Source organism: Papio anubis, chromosome 20, assembly GCF_008728515.1.
Source record: "Papio anubis isolate 15944 chromosome 20, Panubis1.0, whole genome shotgun sequence".
Lineage (NCBI taxonomy): Eukaryota > Metazoa > Chordata > Mammalia > Primates > Cercopithecidae > Papio > Papio anubis.
In genome coordinates, this window is record NC_044995.1 from 32,899,183 (window position 1) to 32,918,386 (window position 19,204).

The 19,204-nt window shown below is 54.5% G+C and overlaps 1 protein-coding gene across 7 annotated transcripts in view; it reads left to right on the top strand.

The window, feature by feature from the left end:
* The window catches only part of LOC100997555 (myocyte-specific enhancer factor 2B), a 38,446-nt gene extending 19,668 nt beyond the window's left edge, over nucleotides 1-18,778 (top strand). For 3 of the 7 annotated variants that reach the window (XM_031659731.1, XM_031659732.1, XM_031659730.1), the window contains exons 2-8: nucleotides 13,644-13,726; nucleotides 14,970-15,173; nucleotides 16,539-16,673; nucleotides 17,163-17,310; nucleotides 17,471-17,604; nucleotides 17,698-17,791; nucleotides 18,328-18,778. In XM_031659731.1, coding sequence (XP_031515591.1) covers nucleotides 13,673-13,726; nucleotides 14,970-15,173; nucleotides 16,539-16,673; nucleotides 17,163-17,310; nucleotides 17,471-17,604; nucleotides 17,698-17,791; nucleotides 18,328-18,737 — 1,179 coding nt within the window. In that variant the 5' untranslated portion in view covers nucleotides 13,644-13,672 and the 3' untranslated portion in view covers nucleotides 18,738-18,778. Of the gene's footprint in view, nucleotides 1-13,643; nucleotides 13,727-14,969; nucleotides 15,174-16,538; nucleotides 16,674-17,162; nucleotides 17,311-17,470; nucleotides 17,605-17,697; nucleotides 17,792-17,959; nucleotides 18,072-18,327 lie in introns of all 7 variants that reach the window. The other 4 variants (XM_031659734.1, XM_031659733.1, XM_031659729.1 and 1 more) reach the window with 3 other exon arrangements.
* The last annotated feature ends 426 nt before the right edge of the window (nucleotides 18,779-19,204 follow it).

Below are 19,204 nucleotides of genomic sequence, written 5' to 3' on the forward strand. Positions count from 1 at the left end.
GAGTTCGAGACCAGCCTGGGCAACATGGGGAGACCCCAGCTCTACAAAAAATACAAAAATTAGCTAGATGTGGCATCGTACTACTCCCAGCTACTCCAGAGGCTGAGGTGGGATGATCGCTTGAGTCCGGGAGGTCCAGGCTGCAGTGAGTTGAGACCACACCACTGCACTCCAGCCTGGGTGACAGAATGAGACCCTGCCTGAAAAAATTAAAATAAACATTAAAAAAAATTTGGTGCCTCCAGAAAGAGGGTTTTCTGCAGGTCTTTAGAGGACATGGAGACACTCCTGGACTTGGGCAAACCTAGAAGGGTGTCCTGGGGTTGGACACAGTCCGGGAAAAGGGAGAGTGATGGGCAGGTAGGGGATAAGTTTGGGGCTGTTGTTGCAGATGCCCCCAAACGGGTAAAAGGTAGGCTGGGAGTCTGCTGGTAGACACCTTTTCAAGTGAGGGGAGAGGTGGGTGGGTCCCTGGGGAGTTTGCATGGACCCCTTGTAGACACAGGAAACCAAGGCTCAGAAAACATCACGCAGTGGGCAAGTGGTGGGATCCTGGACTGACTAGCCCACAGCCCCAGCCCTGGCCTCTCTGTGCATGGCCAAAATGGGATCCTGGAGCGGAGCAGAGCAGAGGGGGCATCCCACAGGGGGTCCCACTCACCCTGGACTCCTGTCCCTCGAACAGGAGCTGTCCCTCCCAGGAGCAGGCCCAGGGAGAGGTGGGAAGGAGGGTCTGAGGGCTCCCCACTGGGTCTCACTTTCCCCATGGATGCCAGAGGGACCTATGGAGAAAAGGACCCCCATGGGGCCTTCCCCAGCTGGAACATTCTAAGATTCCTGGATTCTAACACTACCCATTCAAATCTAGCCTCAGATGCCCCCAGCCTGCATTTCACCCCTGGTGGGTGGAGACCACCCTGCCTTGGGAAGGAAGCTAGGCCTGTGTGGTGGCTCACACCTATAATCCCAGCACTTTGGGAGGCTGAGGCAGGAGGATAGCTTGAGGCTGGAAGTTCAAGACCAGCCAGTGTGACAAAGTGAAACCCCCTTCTCTACAAAAATTTTTAAAATTAGCCTGGCATAGTCTGTTTAAAAGATAGGTGTGCGCTTGTAGCCCCAGCTACTGGGAAGGCTGAGGTGGGAGGAATGTTTAAGCCCAGGAATTGGAGGCTGCAGTGAGCTATGATGGCGCCACTGCACTCCAGCCTGGGCAACAGAATGAGACCCCATCTCAAAAAATAATAATAATAATTAAAAAGAAGAAACCCAGCCAGGTATGGTAGCCTGTAATCCCAGCACTTTGGGAGACTGTAGTAGCAGATCACACGGGGCCAGGAGTTCAAGACCAGCCTGGCCAACATGGTGAAACCCTGTCTGTACTAAAAATACAAAAATTAGCTGGGTATGGTAGCGCATGGCTGTAATCCCAGCTACTGGGGAGGCTGAGGCAGGAGAATCGCTTGAACCTGGAAGGCAGAGGTTGCAGTGAGCGGAGAACATGCCACTGCACTCCAGCCTGGGTGACAAAGCGAGACTCTGTCTCACAAAAAAACAAAAAAGAGGAAAGCCAGAGTGTGGGTGATACCACTGCAGGGATGGGGGGCCCTACCTGTGTAATGGGGGAACCAGTGTGGATTGGGGGAAGTCTGTATATGTTTTCTGGAAGAGTCTGCATGCGTCTGGTGGGGGTCTCCATATTGTTCAGGGGAAAGGGGTCTGTGTGTATTTGGGGGACTGGCATGTGTTTAGGGAGATCTGTATGTGTCTGCATTTGGGGGATTGGCATGTGTTGGGGCGTCTGGGTGTGTCTGAGTGTGTTCAGGTTCTGTCTATGCAGAGGGAACAGAATGCGTTTTGGGGACATGTGTGTTTGGAGAGCTATGTGGGTTGGGGGTTTGACGTACTGTGAACTACATGTATTTTGGGGACTTTCGCAGGAGGAATCCTTGTGTGTTTGGGGTATCTGTTATGTTTTGGGCATCTGTGGATTTTCCGCGGCTCTGTTTGGGGGTCTCCATGTGTGGGGAATATTCCTACCTCCCATTGTGCCCATACAAGGATGGAGTGACCCCCAACCCCATCCGCCCCTGTCCCCCAGCACTCCACCAGGAGCCTTCTGGGGCCCTCAATCTGAGCTGGGTTCCCCCAGGATGGAGAGGTGACCCCAAGGCCTTCTGAGAGGCATCAGGGCCCGGCGGCCACAAACGCTCCCCGCATCTATAAAGCACTTTACTATGAAGCCCCTCCCCTCAGTTCAGCCAGGTGGCTCCTGCTACCCCCTGACTTTCCGGGGGAGGAAACTGAGTTCCAGAGAAGCTCAGCAACGGGGGAGTCACTGCCCGAGCCCACCCTCTCCCCTGAGTCCCTGAAGGCAGGTGCGGGGCTCCAGGGACCGCTGTGAACTGAGCCAGGCCGCCAAGTCACCTACCTGCCCCCCGACCTGGGCACCACCTCCCTAGGCCCCCAGGGGAGGAGGCAGGCCCAGGGCTCTAGCTGGGGAAGGAGGGTCGCCTGCAGCTGGGGTCGGAGCCGCTGGAGCCCCCAGGAGAGGGGAGGAGGGGTCCTGGCTTTCCAAGGGGCTCTTCCTGTCGCCCATAATGAGGTACTTGGGGAGCAGGTGATGAAACCACAGCCTGGGTTGCGTGAGGCGGGGCGACAGGCCTGATTCGCTGCAGGGCCCAGGAGCAGTGCCCCCTCCCCGCTTCATCACCTCCCGCGGGCCCTCACCCCCACCCCCACCCGACCCACCTGCCTCTCACTTCTCCTTTCCCGGCCTGGGTTCCTCCGCCAAGCCATGGCCTCCCTGCGGGCTCAGGGGTCTGGCAAAGTGACTGCAGCTCAGCCCCCCAGTAAAGTCCCGCACGGGTGCCAAGAAAGGGAACTTGACTTGCTCCTAATCTTTTCTCTTAAACCCCTGCTGCAAAGCCTGTGAGGTTAGGATGCTGTGACCTATTTTACAGGGGAGGAAGCAGGTGACTGATGACAGTATTTCAAGGTGGTCTTGCAGGATGCGGCACTGACTCAGCACCCCTAGTTCCAAGACCCGGACCTTCTTCCTTGTGGCTTCCCAGAAGCCAGAAGAAAAGTTCAGTAGAGGCCCCTGTGCGGGTGCTCACGCCTGTAATCCCAGCACTTTGGGAGGCAGAGGCGGGTGGATCACTTGAGGCCAGGAGTTCAAGACCAGCCTGACCAACATGCTGAAACCCCGTCTCTACCAAAAATATAAAAAATTAGCCAGGTGTGGTAGTGGGCGCCTGTAATCCCAGCTACTCGGGAGTCTGAGGCAGGAGAATCGCTTAAACCCGGGAAGCAGTGGTTGCAGGGAGCCGAGATCACGGCACTGCACTCCAACCTGGGCGACAGAGCGAGACTCAAAAAAAGCGAGTCTCAAAAAAAAAAAAAAGTTCAATAAACCCCTGCTCCCTACCCTCTCCCCAGCTGGTGGGAGAAGGATTCTCACCCCCAATTAACAGGTGAGAAAACTGAGTCCTACCACGCAGAGAGGCCAGAGGGGAAGGGTCAGCGGAGGGGTGGGATTCCCTCCAGCACCCCATCTCCATTACTGGGGGTCTAAGAGGCCTCGCCAGTCTGGGGAGATGATCATCTATGGCTTGAAGAGCTTCAGGGTAATGTTTGTTGATTGACTTAGTGACCACAGATACTGCCAGAGAATTTCTGATGCTTCCGTATTCCTGAGCTTTTCTTTTGTCCTCTCAATTCCCCCTAACCCTCACATTGCTCAGGCCTGGGATCACCAGGCTCATCTTCTATCCCAGGTCACCAGCACATCCTGCCCCTTTGGTCACCAAATGAACAGTCCACTTCTGCCCAGGTGCCACCCCTGTCTCCCTTCAAACTCCGTATTTCCCACTGGCTCAGCCTCTTCGTGTCACCTCACTCTAGCCTGAACAGACACTGCTCCCCAAGGCAGCCATAAGCAGCAGGGAGCTTTTTTATTTTTAGAGACAGAGTCTCACTCTGTCACCCAGGCTGGAGTGCAGTGGCCCCCTCATAGCTCACTGAAGCCTCCACCTCCTGGGCTCAAGTTATCCTCCCGCCTCAGCCTCCCAAGTAGCTGAGACTACAGGCAGACACCACCATGCCCGGCGAGATTTAAATTTTTATTTATTTATTTATTTATTTATTTATTTATTTATTTATTTTAGGCTGTGGACTGTGGCTCTCACCTGTAATCCCAGAACTTTGGGAGGCCGAGACTGGTGGATCACCTGAGGTCAGGAGTTCGAGACCAGCCTGGCCAACATGGTGAAACCCCATCTCTACTAAAAATACAGAAATTAGCTGGGTGTAGTGGTGGGCACCTGTAATCCCAGCTACTCAGGAGGCTGAGGCAGGAGAATTGCTTGAACTGGTGAGGGGGAAGTTTCAGTGAGCTGAGATTGCACCACTGCACTCCAGCCTAGGTGACAAGAGTGAAACTCTGTCTCAAAAAAAAGAAAAGAAAATTTTTTTTAGAGTCAGAGTCTCACAATGTTGCCAGGGCTGGAGTTCAGTGGCGGGATCTCAGTTCACTGCAACCTCTGCCTCCCCTGCTCAAGTGATCCTCCCACTTCAGACTCCTGAGTAGCTGAGACTAAGGGGCGCACCACCACACCTGGCTAAATTTTTTATTTTTGTTTATTTATTTTTTGAGACAGGGTCTGGCTCTGTTGCCCAGGCTGGAGTGTAGTGGTGTGATCTTGGCTCACTGCAGCCTCTGCTTCCTGGGCTCAACTGATTCTCCCACCTCAGCCTCCTGAGTAGCTGGGACCACAGGCATGCCACCACACCCAGCTAACTTTTTTTTTTTTTTTTTCCCCTAGAGACAGGGTTTTGCCATGTTGCCCGGGCTGGTCTTGAACTCCTGGGCTCTGGCGATCCTCCCACCTCAGCCTCCCAAAGCACTGGGATTACAGGCGTGAGCCACTGCGCCTGGCCCCAATTTTTTTTTTTTTTTAGGGGCAGGGGCAGGATCTCATTATGTTGCTCTGGTTGGAAGCTTTTTAAGAAATCTTCCTTTTGGGCCAGGCGCCATGGCTCATGCCAGTAATCCCAGCACTTTGGGAGGCCGAGGTGGACAGATCACCTGAGGCCAGGAGTTTAAGACCAGCCTGGCCAACATGGTGAAAACCCATCTCTAGTAAAAATGCAAAAATTAGCCAGGCACAGTGGTGGGCGCCTATAATCCCAGCTACTCGGGAGGCTGAGACAGGAGAATTGCTTGAACTCAGGAGATGGAGGTTTCAGTGAGCTGAGATCATCCAGTGCACTCCAGTCTGTGTGACAGAGCAAGACTCCACCTCAAAAAAAAAAAAAAAAAAAGAGAGAGAGAGAGAGAGAAATCTTCGTTTTGAAATAAATCACATGAAGAAAAATGCACAAATCAGTAGAGTTGAGCTCAACACATTTGCACAAACTGAACACATCTGTGTACCCAAACCTGGGATCCAGGAACAGGACTTCCCCAGCCCCTGGGACTTCCCCCTTGGGCCACTGCCTAATCACAGCTGCTGCCCAGGGTGACCAATGTGCTGTCTGATGTCCATCAGCTTCACTGAGGGATTTTTTTTTTTTTTTTGACATGGAGTCTCGCTCTGTTGCCCTGGCTGGAGTACAATGGCACTATCTTGGCTCACTGCAACCTCCGCCTCCTGGGTTCAAGTGATTCTCCTGCCTCAATCTCCCAAGTAGCTGGGATCACAGGCACATGCCACCACGCCCGGCTACTTTTTGTATTTTTAGTAGAGATGGGGTTTTGCCATGTTGGTCAGGCTGGTCTCAAACTCCTGACTTCAAGTGATCTGCCTGCCTTGGCCTCCTAAAGTGCTGGGATTATAGGCTTGAGCCACTGCGTCCAGCTGCATCAGTGAGTTTTGATTGTTCTGAAACTTCATGTAAATAAAATCACACAGCGCGTCCTCTCGGTGGAGTCTGGGATCGTCGAATTGGCCAATGGTCTCTGAGATTCATCCACGTGGTTGTGTGTAGCAAGAGTGCACCCCTTTTCTGTGTTGTGCCATAACTGATCATAGAATCGACAAGAACGTGTTGACCAACTCTCCCATTAAGGGCTTCCGGGTTGATTCCAGTTTGAGGCAATGATGTACGAAGCGGCAGAAAACATTCTTGTCTGTATCTTCAGGTGCAACTTGGACCCGTTTGTCTTGGGTCACAGGGTAGGCATCTGTTCAGATTTAGTAGATGCCAGAGAATTATCCAAGTGTTTGTCCCTTTTTCCTCTACCACCAGCGATGCATGAGAGCTGGAAGTGGAAGAGCTTGCAAGATCATTGCTCACTGTAATGTTGAACTCCTGGGCTCAAAGAATCCTCAAGCCTCAGGCTCCCACATAGCCAGGTGTGTGCCACGGCGTGCAGCTAATTTTCGCTGTTTTTGTAGACAGGTTCTCGCTATGTTGCCCAGGCTGGTCTCCAATTTCTGGCCTCAAGCAATCCTCCCACCTTGGCCTCTCAAGTAACTGGAAGTATCTGGGAGTAGCCAGGAGTTTGAGACCAGCCTGGGCAGCATAGCAAATCCCTGTCTCTACAAAAAGTTTTAAAAAATTTGCTGGGTGTGGTGACACTTAGCTGTAATCCCAGCTACTCGGGATACTGAGGCTGGAGGATCACTTGAGCCCAGGAGTTCAAGGCTACAGTGAGCTATAATTGCACCACTGAACTCCAGCCTGGGCAACAGAGGAAGACCCCATCTCAAAAACAAAAAAAATGACTTGGCTAGATCCCATCTATTTCAAAGATCTAAGTTCATTGAAATAACACTGCACTTTCCTGTTGTGTGAGATTTGAGAAAATAGCTGTAAAACCACCTGGACCTGTTGCCTTTAAACATGTTTTTTTAGTTATTGTTTTAATTTTGAAATTATTATTATTTTTTAGAGACAGAGTCTCACTCTGTTGCCCTGGCTGGAGTGCAGTGGCTCAAAGCTCACTGCAGCCTTGAATTCTATTGCCTTTCAAAAAAAAATTTTTTTTTTTTTTTAGACATAGGGGTCTCGCTATGTTGCCTAGGCTGGTCTTGAACTGCTGGGCTCAAGCAATCCTCCTACCTTGGCCTCCCAAAGTGCTGGGATTACCAGTGTGAACCATCGTGCCCAGCCCAGTTTATTACTTTTTTAATGCTAGGTCCTGAGTCACCTTTCTAATCTTCTATGGTTGTTGGGTCTACTTAAGCTTTCTACTTCTTCTGAGGTCAGTTCTTGGCTCAGTGACTTGCACAGGTTGATGCTTAATAAATGCTAAGTATGAGGGTGCAACAAAAGGGCTAGGAAGGTGCTGGACTCTTAGTTTCAAATGCCCACCTCCCTCCCCTTCTGCTCAGGATCCCATCCAGCCTCTGCATCTACCTCCAACTACATGCCTCCTCCCCCAGGAAGCTCTCCTGGGTTTCTTCTCCTGTTCTTTCTTCTATGCTTCATTCCTTGGTCAATAGGTCCACCTCTCTGCCTCTGCCCTGGGCAGATGCCACAGCTCTCTGATTTCTGGCTGGACAAAGCAGGGAGGGTATGTGTGTGCGGAAGAGGCCTCCCCAAACCTCAGCTTCCCCCCTCGTGCCTGGCACATTCAGCCTGTGCCGCCACCTCCCCCAGCAGTTCCGATCACACCAACATCTGGAGAATGGGCCACCAGGGTCTGTCTGCGGCTCTGGGCAGGGATTTGCATGTGACTACAAATATACATACACACTCTGGCCTGCCGCCTCCGCATTCTTTGCCTGGCCCTTCACACCTGGGCCCGAGACAAGTCAACGCTGAGTGGCTGGATTTGCATGCGCGTGTATTTCTGGGCAGGGTATCAGCTGGGGCAGTCTGAGAGGAAGTTGTTGAGGGAAGCTGTAGGGTTGTGGAGGAGGTCAGTGACATCTCTCTTGATCTACTCTGCTCACCAAACCTTACTGTCCATTCCTAGTCCTTATCCAGAGGGGCTTTTAGTCTGGAGGAGACAAATCTGGATATATATACCCTCAATGCCATGGAATCTGAACTGGAGGAGGATGGTGACTGTGGGAGACCAGAAGAATGGCAGGGAGGACTTCCTAGAGGAATGGGTTTTTTGAACTGGGTTTTAACGTTTGAATAGGAGTTGGCTTGGTGAAAAAGGGGAAAGGCTCCTTCTAGTCAAGAGATATTTATCGAAGAGAGAGAAGCAGGCAAGAGCTGATTTGGGAAGAGGACTTGAATGCCAGGCTAAGTGCTGGAACTTTCTTATAAGGGCAGTGGGGAGCCATGGAGAGTGTGTGAGCAGGAGAGGACCATGCTCAGAGCTGTGTGTTGGGTAGATTCCCTCAGGGGCTAGAGTGGAGGATGGCTTTGGTTCCACGTCACTGGGGTTCAGGAGAGTGAAACTCCTGCGTGCGTTCATCTGCACCTGTCAGGCCTGGCTCCAGAGTTGGTGTAGGGCCTGCTGGCTTCTGGAGGACTAAAGCACCCTGGAGTACAGTGACTTAAAGTGCAAGGCACAGGCCCAGCACAGAGGGGGCCCTACCCCCAGTCTCTGTCCAGACAGACACAGCCCTTCCCTCCTCTCCAGCCGCCCATCATCTCCATCCTGGCCTCCAACAGACCTGCTCTCCATGGAAGCCATGAGCTGAGTCTTAAAATAATAAACCAAGCCCATCCCTTCTCTGCTTAAAACCTTCTCATAGGCCGGGTGCGGTGGCTCACGCCTGTAATCCCAGCACTTTGGGAGGCCAAGACGGGCGGATCATGAGGTCAGGAGATCGAGACCATCCTGGCTAACACAGAGAAACCCCGTCTCTACTAAAAAATACAAAAAACTAGCCTGGTATGGTGGCAGGGGCCTATAGTCCCAGCTACTCGGGAGGCTAAGGCAGGAGAATAGCTTAAACCCAGGAGGCGGAGACTGCAGTGAGCTGAGATCGGGCCACTGCACTCCAGCCTGGGCGACAGAGCGAAACTCCGTCTCAAAAAAAACAAAAAACAAAAAAAAAAACCTTCTCATAGTGGCTCATGCCTGGAATCCCAGCACTTTGGGAGGCCGAGGCCAGTGGATCCCTTGAGGTCAGGAGTTCAAGACCAGTCTGGCCAACTTGTCAAAACTCTGCCTCTACTAAAAATACAAAAATTATGCCGGGCACAGTGGCTCACGCCTGTAATCCCAGCACTTTGGGAGGCCGAGGCGGGCGGATCACGAGGTCAGATCGAGACCATCCTGGCTAACATGGTGAAACCCCGTCTCTACTAAAAATACAAAAAATATATTAGCCGGGCGTGGTGGCGGGCACCTGTGGTCCCAGCTACTCGGGAGGCTGAGGCAGGAGAATGGCGTGAACCTAGGAGGCAGAGCTTGCAGTGAGCCGAGATCACGCCACTGCACTCCAGCCTGGGTGAGAGCAAGACTCCGTCTCAAAAAAAAAAAAAAAAAATACAAAAATTAGCCAGGCGTGGTGGTGCACGCCTGTAATCTCAGCTACCTGGGAGGCTGAAGCAGGAGAATCGCTTGAACCTGGGAGGTGAAGATCACGCCACTGCACTCCAGCTGGCATAACAGAGCAAGACTCTGTCTCAAAAAATAAAATAAAAGGCTGGGCGCGGTGGCTCATGCCTGTAATCCCAGCACTTTGGGAGGTCCAGGCAGGCGGATTATGAGGTCAGGAGTTTGAGACTAGCCTGACCAATACGGTGAAACACCGTCTCTACTACAACTACAAAAATTTGCCGGGCGTGGTGGCACATGCCTGTAGTCCCAGCTACATGGGAGGCTGAGGCAGAAGAATCGTTTGAACCAGGGAGGTGGAGGTTGCAGTGAGTCGAGATCGCACCACTGCACTTCAGCCTGGGTGACAGAGCGAGACTCCATCTCAAAAATATATATCTATTAAAAATGAAAAATAAAATAGGAAATAAAATAAAATATGCCCTCATAGCTCCACATCACTCTTAGACCAAAATCCACAGCCCTCCTCCAGCTCAGAAGGCCCACAGTGGGCCAGGTACAGTGGCTCACACCTGGAATCCCAGCCCTTTGGGAGGTTGAGGCACGAGGATCACTTCAAGCCAGGAGTTTGAGACCAACCTAGACAACATAGTCAGACTCCATCTCTGCAAAAATAAAACAAAAATTAGCAGGGAGTGGTGGCACTCACCTGTAGTCCCAGCTATTCAGGAGGCTGAGGTGGGAGGATTACTTGAGCCTGGGAGGTCAAGTCTGCAGTGAGCTGAGATTGCACCACCACACTCCAGCCTGGGCAACAGAGCAAGACTCTGTCTCAAAAAAATAAATAGGCCGGGCGCGGTGGCTCAAGCCTGTAATCCCAGCACTTTGGGAGGCCGAGGTGGGCGGATCACGAGGTCAGGAGATCGAGACCATCCTGGCTAACATGGTGAAACCCCGTCTCTACTAAAAATACAAAAAACTAGCCGGGCGTGGTGGCGGGCGCCTGTAGTCCCAGCTACTCGGAGGCTGAGGCAGGAGAATGGCCTGAACCTGGGAGGCGGAGCTTGCAGTGAGCCGAGATCGCGCCACTGCACTCCAGCCTGGGTGACACAGCGCGAGACTCCGTCTCAAAAAAAAAAGAAAAAATAAAAAAAATAAATAAATAAATAAATAAATAAATAAATATGGCCAGGCATGGTGGCTCACGCCTGTAATCTCGGCACTTTAGGAGGCCAGGGCAGACAGATCCCTTGAGGCCAGGAGTTCGAGACCAGCCTGGCCAACATGGTGAAACTCGTCTCTACTAAAAATACAAAAATTAGCAGGGTGTGGTAGTGCATGCCTGTAATCGCAGCTACTCGGAAGGCTGAAACGGGAGAATCACTTGAACCCAGGAGAATCGCTTGAACCCGGGAGAACTACGAACCTCTCCAACCCTCATAGAAGAGCATTTTTGAGACGAGTCTCGCCTCTGTCGCCTAGGTTGGAGTGCAGTGGCCGGATCTCTTCACTGCAAGCCCGGCCCTGGCTTACTTACCTTCCTTGCTCAGCCTCCTGAGTAGCTTGGGACTACAGGCGCTCGCTTACCTCCTCCCCGCTAGTTTTTAGGTGTCGGGTTTCCACCGTGTCAGCCAGGATGTCTCACCTCCTGACCTTGTGATCCGCCCGTCTCGGCCTCCCAAAGTGCTGGGATTACAGGCTTGAGCCACCGCGCCCGGCCCCTCATAGCTGTTTCTTATCCCTCCTCAGGGCCCTGGCACCTGCTATTCCTTCTGCCTGGAACTCACTTCCTGTCTCAGCTCTGAGGGTCTCAGTGCAGACAGAGACTGCCCAGTTCTCCCCCATCGCATGACCTCTGCCCTAGCCGTGGTGTCTATGTCTAAAATGGGGACAGATGGAGTGAGAAGGGGCTCGAGTGAGGTCTTCCATGCTTAAGAGACTCAGGCCTAAGCCCCAGCCCTGCCACTGCTCTCATGGGACCCCGGGCATCAGGGGCATTTCCGGAGTCATCTTGGCACTGGGACCTCTGGACCAAGGCCCCCCTCCACCCCCCAGGGACCCATCAGGGTGGGGGCAACACATCCCAGCCGTGGGAACAGTCCCGATTCCGGCTGGGGATTAAAATTAGCCCTGGAGGTTAAATTTAGCAAGTTAAGCTGGAGCTGAGGGTCTGGGACCGACAGCCTGAGCTCTACATAGTTGTGGGGGCTCAGAGACCCAGCCCAGAGAGGGCAGAGGGTGTGCCTGGGGTCACACAGCATGCCATATATGCCAGTCGAGGTATCTGACACTTCCGGGCCCTGGGATAATGGAGGGCCTTTCCCAGACTGCTTGGGCAGGGGTCTGGCAAGCCCCTGTGACCACTCCCAGAGAACAATCTGGATTTCTTTCTTTCCTTCTTGTTTTTTTTTTTTTTTTTTTTTTTGAGACTGAGTCTCACTTTGTTGCCAAGGCTGTCAAAGTCTCGGGATCGCGGCTCACTGCAACCTCTGCCTCCCAGGTTCAAGGGATTCTCCTGACTCGGCATCCCGAGTAGCTGGGTCTACAGGCGCCCACCTCTATGCCTGGTTAATTTTTGTATTTTTAGTAGAGATGGGGTTTCGCCATGTTGGCCAGGCTGGTCTCAAACGCCTTATCTCGTGATGCACCTACCTCAGCCTCCCAAAATACTGGGTGGCATGAGCCACCGCGCCCAGCCGGATTTCTTTTTCTTTTTCTTTTTAAGACAAAGTCTTGCTCTGTCACCCAGGCTGGGGTGCAGCGGCACTCCTGCCGCAGCCCTCCAAGTGGCTGGGACTACAGGCGTGTTCCACGACACCTGGTTAATTTTTGCATTTTTAATAGAGACAGGGTAGGTTGGATGCAGTGGTAATCCCAGCACCTTGGGAGACCAAGATGGGTGGATCATAAGGTCAGGAGTTTCAGACCAGCCTGACTAACATGGTGAAACCCCATCTCTACTAAAAATACAAAAATTAGCTGGGCATAGTGGAGGGTGCCTGTAATCCCAGCTACTTAGGAGGCTGAGGCAGGAAAATCACTTGAACTTGGGAGGCGGAGGTTTTAGTGAGCAGAGATTGCGCCATTGCACTTCAGCCTGGGCAATAAGAGTGAAACTCATCTCAAAAAAAAAAAAAATAGAGACAGGGTTTTGGCATGTTGGCCAGGCTGGTCTTGAACTCCTGATCTCAAGTGATCTGCCTGCCTGGGCCTCCCAAAGTGCTGGGATTACAGGCGTGAGCCACTGTGCCTGGCCTGATCTGGATTTCTTGATAACTTGTTGCCAAGCCTGGTGGTGGGTGCTCAGCATTTCATACCAGCCCATTCACAGAAGAGCAAACTAAGGCCTGGGGAAAGGGCCTTCTGTGCTGAGGGCTGCCCTGAGGGTCAGAGGGAAGGCCAGGCCCGAGCGCAGGTCCGCGTGACCCTGGAGAGGCCCCTTGCCTGCAGCCTCAGTCACCTGTGACATGGTAGAGGCTGGGAGGTGGAGTGTGGTCACACAGTTGGCGGAGCGGGGACGTCCCCTGGGGTGTCAGGGGATGTCTGTACAGTGGGCAGTGGCTGCAGGACAGGCCACGTGATTTGATTGTTCCCAGGAACCTCGCGTGGGGGTCTCTGGGGAAGGCCTGGACCCCAACATAGTCCAGCAGTCTCCTCCTTCTGGGACCCCTACCAGGGCAATCTCACATCTCCTTGAGTGGGGTACAGGAGTTCTTCCGAGTCACCAAGTGGATGCCAGGCCCACATCCTGGCCCAAGGACTCCGAGCTGGAGACCTTTCCAGAGTGTGCCTGCATCCTCCTGCTACAGCAGCCTCAACCTCCCCAGCTCAAGTGATCCTCCTACTTCAGCCACCAGAGTAGCTAGGACTACAGACGTGTGCCACCATGCCTGGCTAATTTTTGCATTTTTTGTAGAGCCGGGGTTTCAACATGTTGCCCAGGCTGGCCTCAAACTCCTGGGCTCAAGTGATCCTCCCGCCTTGGCCTCCCAAAATGCTAGGGATCACAGGCGTGAGCCACCCATTTGGTCTAAACATGTTTATTGAGCCTCTACTGCATCCTCGGGCTGGCTGGGGGCGGAGTCTGCGACAGTGACCCAGCCTGCCTTGATTTTCCCCATCATCTTCCCCTCAGTGACTGACAGGGGCAGGTAGAGGAGAGGCGTGAGGCTGGGGTACCCCTCCCCACTCTCCACCCACTCACTCTGTCCTCTCCCTCTTCTCCTCCTAGACAGAGATCACTCCACTCAGCCTGGGACGATGGGGAGGAAAAAAATCCAGATCTCCCGCATCCTGGACCAAAGGAATCGGCAGGTGAGTTCCACCAGGTGGAACAGTGGTTGGGAAAGACATTCCTAGCAGGGGGCGTGGCCTAGGCAAGGGGCTGACCTGACCAATTGAACTGCAGGGGAATGAGGAGGCATGAGGAGTCCTGATGCTGTGTCAGCATTTCTTTCTTTTCTTTTCTTTTTTTTTTTTTTTTGAGATGAAGTCTCACTCTATTGCCCAGGCTGGAGTGCTATGGTGCGATCTCAGCTCACTGCAACCTCTGCCTCCCAGGTTCAAACGATTCTCCTTCCTCAGCCGCCTGAGTAGCTGGGATTACAGGCACGCACTACCATGCCTAGCTAATTTTGCATTTTTAGTAGAGACGGGGTTTCACCATGTGGGCCAGGGTAGTCTTGAACTCCTGACCTTGTGATCCGCCGACCTCGTCCTCCCAAAGTGCTGGGATTACAGGCATAAGCCACTGTGCCCAGCTTGTCAGTGTTTCTTGTTTCCCCTCCCTCCCTTCCTCCCTCTCTCCTTCCCTCTCTGCCTCCTTCCCTCCCTCCCTCCTTCCCTCCCTCCTTCCCTCTCTCTTTCCGTCCTTCCTTCCTTCCTTTTCTTTTTTTTTGAGACAGAGTTCACTTTGTCACCCAGGCTGGAGTGCGTGGAGCAATCTCAGCTCACTGCAAGCTCTGCCTCCTGAGTTCAAGTGATTCTCCTGCCTCAGCCTTCCAAATAGCTGGGATTACAGGCGACCGCCACCACACCCGGCTAGGCTAATTTTGGTAGTTTTAGTAGAGTCGGGGTCTCACCATGTTGCCCAAGCTAGCCTCGAACTCCTGACCTCAATCAATCCTCCTGCCTCGGCCTCCCAAAGTGCTGGGACCTCAGGCTGAGCCACCGTGCCCGGCCTGCTCATTTTCATGATCATTTATTCATTTATTCTCCCTGATGGCTGGAACCCCAGCCACAGGGGAGATGGAGCTCGACACAGCCACACCCAACTCAGAGGGCCAGAACAGAGGGAGGCCCAGAACTGGGAAAGCCCAGAGAGAGCATGTGGGCTCTGCTTGGGAACCCAAGGCACACTTCTCAAAGGGCAGGAGACATTTGGGCTGGGTTTTGAAGCTCCAGTAGGAGTTTGCTAGGTTGTGACATGAGAATTACCAGCGCAGCCAGAAAGAATCCTGAGGTATGTTCGGGGAAGAGTTAGGCCCTGCCACTTCCCCCACACCACCCCACATTCGTCTCTTCTTCTCTCCCCTACCCCTGCGGATCCTGGGTCCAGGTAACGTTCACCAAGCGGAAGTTCGGGCTGATGAAGAAGGCCTATGAGCTGAGCGTGCTCTGCGACTGTGAGATAGCCCTCATCATCTTCAACAGCGCCAACCGCCTCTTCCAGTACGCCAGCACGGACATGGACCGCGTGCTGCTGAAGTACACGGAGTACAGCGAGCCCCACGAGAGCCGCACCAACACTGATATCCTCGAGGTACCCCAGGTCCTCCTCCCCAGCCCCACCAGGCCCTGTGCACACTGCTTTCTCAGAGCCCAGGGACCCTCGGTTTGCACAAAAGATGAGCATCTTCATCTGGCTTTATGGGCTGATGTCCTTTATTTCTGCTGTCCCTAGAGTCGGGGGACCTTTCTAGGGACAGCAGAAATAAAGCACATCTGGCAGGTTGTGGCGGCTCACACCTGCAATCCCAGCACTTTTGGAGACTGAGGCAGGGGGATCCCTTGAGGTCAGGGATTCTAGACCAGCCTGGCCAACATGGCATAACCCAGTCTCTACTAAAAACACAAAAATTAGCCGGGCGTGGTGGCTTATGCCTCTAATCCAAGCTACTTGGGAGGCTGAAGTAGGAGAATTGCTTGAACCCGGGAGGCGAAGGTTGCAGTGAGCAATTTCGCGCCATTTCACTCCAGCCTGGGCAACAGAGCAAGACTCTGTCTCAAAAAAATAAGTAAATAAAATAACAAATAAATAAATAAATAAATAAAAAAGACAGAGGGGTCTTCACTGGGATGGGAAGCTAAAGCCTAAGGGCTGCAGAGAGCAGCGGGCTAGGGCTAGGCCTGGGAGTCCTCAGTGTTTTAGAAGTGTGGGGCAGAAGGTGGCAAAGAAGAGGTTGGGGTCCAGGAGTGTGTGGTTCTGTGGCCGCAGGAGAAGGCAGCTCAGGAAATCTAATGGCGTTTCTTAAGCAGCTTTTTTTTCTTTTTTTGAGACCGAGTCTCGCTTTGTCGCCCACTCTGCAGTGCAGTGGCACAATCTCAGCTCACCACAACCTCTGCCTCTCAGATTCAAGTATTCTCCTGCCTCAGCCTCCCAAATAGCTCTGACCACAGGCATACGCCACCATGCCTGGCTAATTTGTATATTTTTAGTAGAGATGGAGGTCTTACCATGTTGGCCAGGCTGGTCTCAAACTCCTGACCTCAAGTGAATCTGCCTGCCTCGGCCTCCCAAAGTGCTGGGATTACAGGCGTGAGCCACCGCGCCCAGCCTCTTAAGCAGCTTTTGATGCCAGGCTATGAGGCTGCAAGTGGGGGCAGAATGGAGGTCCTGGAGTCATGTCAGGAGCAGCATTAGGACAGTGACAACAGGCCTGCATGAATCTCAGCTCCTGCTATGTCGATCTGGGCAGGACCTTGGGCTCTCTGGTCCCAGGGGAGGAAATTGCTAGATGGTATCTCACTGGGGTTTGGTCAGTGGGGTGTGGCTAGAGCAGGCCATGCCTGCATTCCTCCCCACTCATGGGGCTGGATGGGGATAGTCTCTCCCCTCTCCCATAGAACTGGGTTCCCTGGCTAGGGTAGGGGTAAGCGTCTACCCTGTTGTCTCCTGTCCCCATAGACGCTGAAGCGGAGGGGCATTGGCCTAGATGGGCCAGAAATGGAGCCAGATGAAGGGCCTGAGGAGCCAGGAGAGAAGTTTCGGAGGCTGGCAGGCGAAGGGGGTGATCCAGCCTTGCCCCGACCCCGGCTGTATGTAAGTGACTCCCTGGCTCTGTGAATGAGGCATTCCTCCTACTTCCTAGGCCCAAGTTGTTGAGGCTGGTACTGAGAGAGGGGCTTAGAGCCAGAGATCCTGGAGTTTGGAGGCAGGTCTCCACCTGGTTGGGCAGGAAAGGCTTCTTTGAGAAGTGGGCACCATAGCTGGGGCTTTGAAGGATGAATAAGAGTTCAACAGGTGAACAGTTCCTGCCTTCATTTCATCTTTGATTCATCAAACACTCTGTGCAGCCCCCTCAGTGCCAACTCTACACTAAGTGAGAGGCCTTGGCTCTGAACCTGTCAAGGACAGGCAGAGTCAGACAGAAGCTCCCCAGCCTGTGGGATTAGAGCAGGTAGGGAGCCTGGTGGGAGGTGCAGCAAAGGCTTCCTGAAGGTAGAGCTGGGCCCCTGAACTCATCAGGATTTTCTCCCTTGGACCCCATCTGGCCTGGGATCCTCTGACCCATCCCCTCTCTACCCAAAGCCTGCAGCTCCTGCTATGCCCAGCCCAGACATGGTGTACGGGGCCCTGCCGCCACCAGGCTGTGACCCCAGTGGGCTTGGGGAGGCACTGCCCGCCCAGAGCCGCCCATCTCCCTTCCGACCAGCAGCCCCCAAAGCCGGGCCCCCAGGTGAGCATGGGACAGTGGGGTGGGGGTGGGGTCCTGGGGGGCTGTGTGGGTGCATCTTGGCTCTGGCACTGCCGGACTGTGTGCATCACCTCTAAACCTCAGACTTCATTAGTTGACATGGTCCGCCTGTCCTCTCTCTCTGGGGTCTCCTCTTCCCCAGGCCTGGTGCACCCTCTCTTCTCACCAAGCCACCTCACGAGCAAGACACCACCCCCACTGTACCTGCCAACGGAAGGGCGGAGGCCAGACCTACCTGGTGGCCTGGCTGGGCCCCGAGGGGCACTAAACACCTCCGTGAGTGAGGGGAGGGTGTGGTGGGGCTGATGAGGGCAGACAGGGCGGCCTGGGTGTGGGCCTCAGTTTCCCCTTCACCCTCTCTCCGCACAGAGAAGCCTCTACAGTGGCCTGCAGAGCCCCTGCTCCACTGCAACCCCTGGACCCCCGCTGGGGAGCTTCCCCTTCCTTCCGGCAGGCCCCGCAGGTACACCCCCTAACCCGCCCCGCCCCGCCTGGGAAGCGTCCGTACTCCTGCCCTCTGGGAGTTCCACACTCTCTCACCCAGCAGAACTCAAAACTCACCGGGGGTGGTCAGGTTTGCAAGAGGCTTAAGGAGAGGTCCAGGCCTCAGCCCCCAATTCCTGCCCAGCAGAATATGGCCTGGGAGACCCTCCACCGCCCCCTGGCTTGTTGCAGCCCCCCACCCTGGCCCCCTGGCAGCCCTCGAGGGGTGATGGGCCCCCCGCCGTGCCCTCCCAGCCCAGGTAAGTGCCCTGACGACGGCCCCAGCTCAAGTCCCGCTCCTCCAAAGCCCCTGCCGCTGCTGACCTCTGGTGGCCATCCCTGGTACTGCGCACACTTCCGGTGCGGATGGGCAGTTATTTTGAGGCCCCAAGAGGGACCGCCACCCCCTCCTTTCCCAAGGTCCTCCTGCCAAGCCTTTGCCCACGCTGTGCCATCCCCTGGCTTCCTTCCCTTCCTCGCTGAGCTCACGGCCTCCCTCTCTCTTTGCCCCTGCAGTGGGGGCCGAAGCCTGGGCGAGGAGGGCCCCCCAACCCGCGGCGCCTCCCCGCCGACCCCCCCAGTCAGCATCAAGTCCGAGCGCCTCTCTCCGGCCCCCGGGGGCCCCGGCGACTTTCCTAAGACCTTCCCCTACCCCTTGCTCCTCGCCCGGTCCCTGGCAGAGCCTCTGCGGCCCGGGCCCGCCCTGCGCCGGCTGCCCTTGGCCGACGGCTGGCCCCGGTAGGAGACCCCTGGTGGCACAGGCCCAGGACTCTCGCCGGGCACGGCGAGGGCACGTGGGGACCCCACCTCCCTCCAGGCCTCTTCAGAGAAGACTCGACAGTGACGGCCCCCTCCGCGGTGGGGGCTTGGACTCAATCCATGCTGGGGGCACTCCTTTCCTTCTTCCTCTTTGTGTGTATACCTAAAAATAAAACGAGCGTGGCGTCCGTGGACCAGACTGACTGTGGCTGCTCAGAACTCGCCTCATTCTTGCCTAGTCTTGGCTTGGGGTGCCCCCTCCAGAAGCCGACCTGAGATGAGGACTCAAGAGCCCGTGGGGTGTCCGGGAGGGCTGCCAGGTGCAGGGGTGGGGAGGTGAGGCGGGAGGAGCCCTGCAGGGGATGCGCACCAGCAGCGGGTGCTTAGCCCGCGGGGGCTTCTGAGGACAGCATAGAGTGATCGTGCACCTAGAATGGTCCCACTCCAGGGGTGAAGGCTCCGGCTATTTCCACTCCAGGGCCAACGGCCAGGGCTGCTCCTGGCGCTGTGGGTCATGGGCTCAGGGGCAAGCCCCTAGGGCTGGGTCGTATGGCTCCAAAAGCAGCAGCTGGGAATCCTGAATGTCGGGCTCCCAGGCACTGGGCGCACCCCTGAACTGCTCCTCTTCTTATTT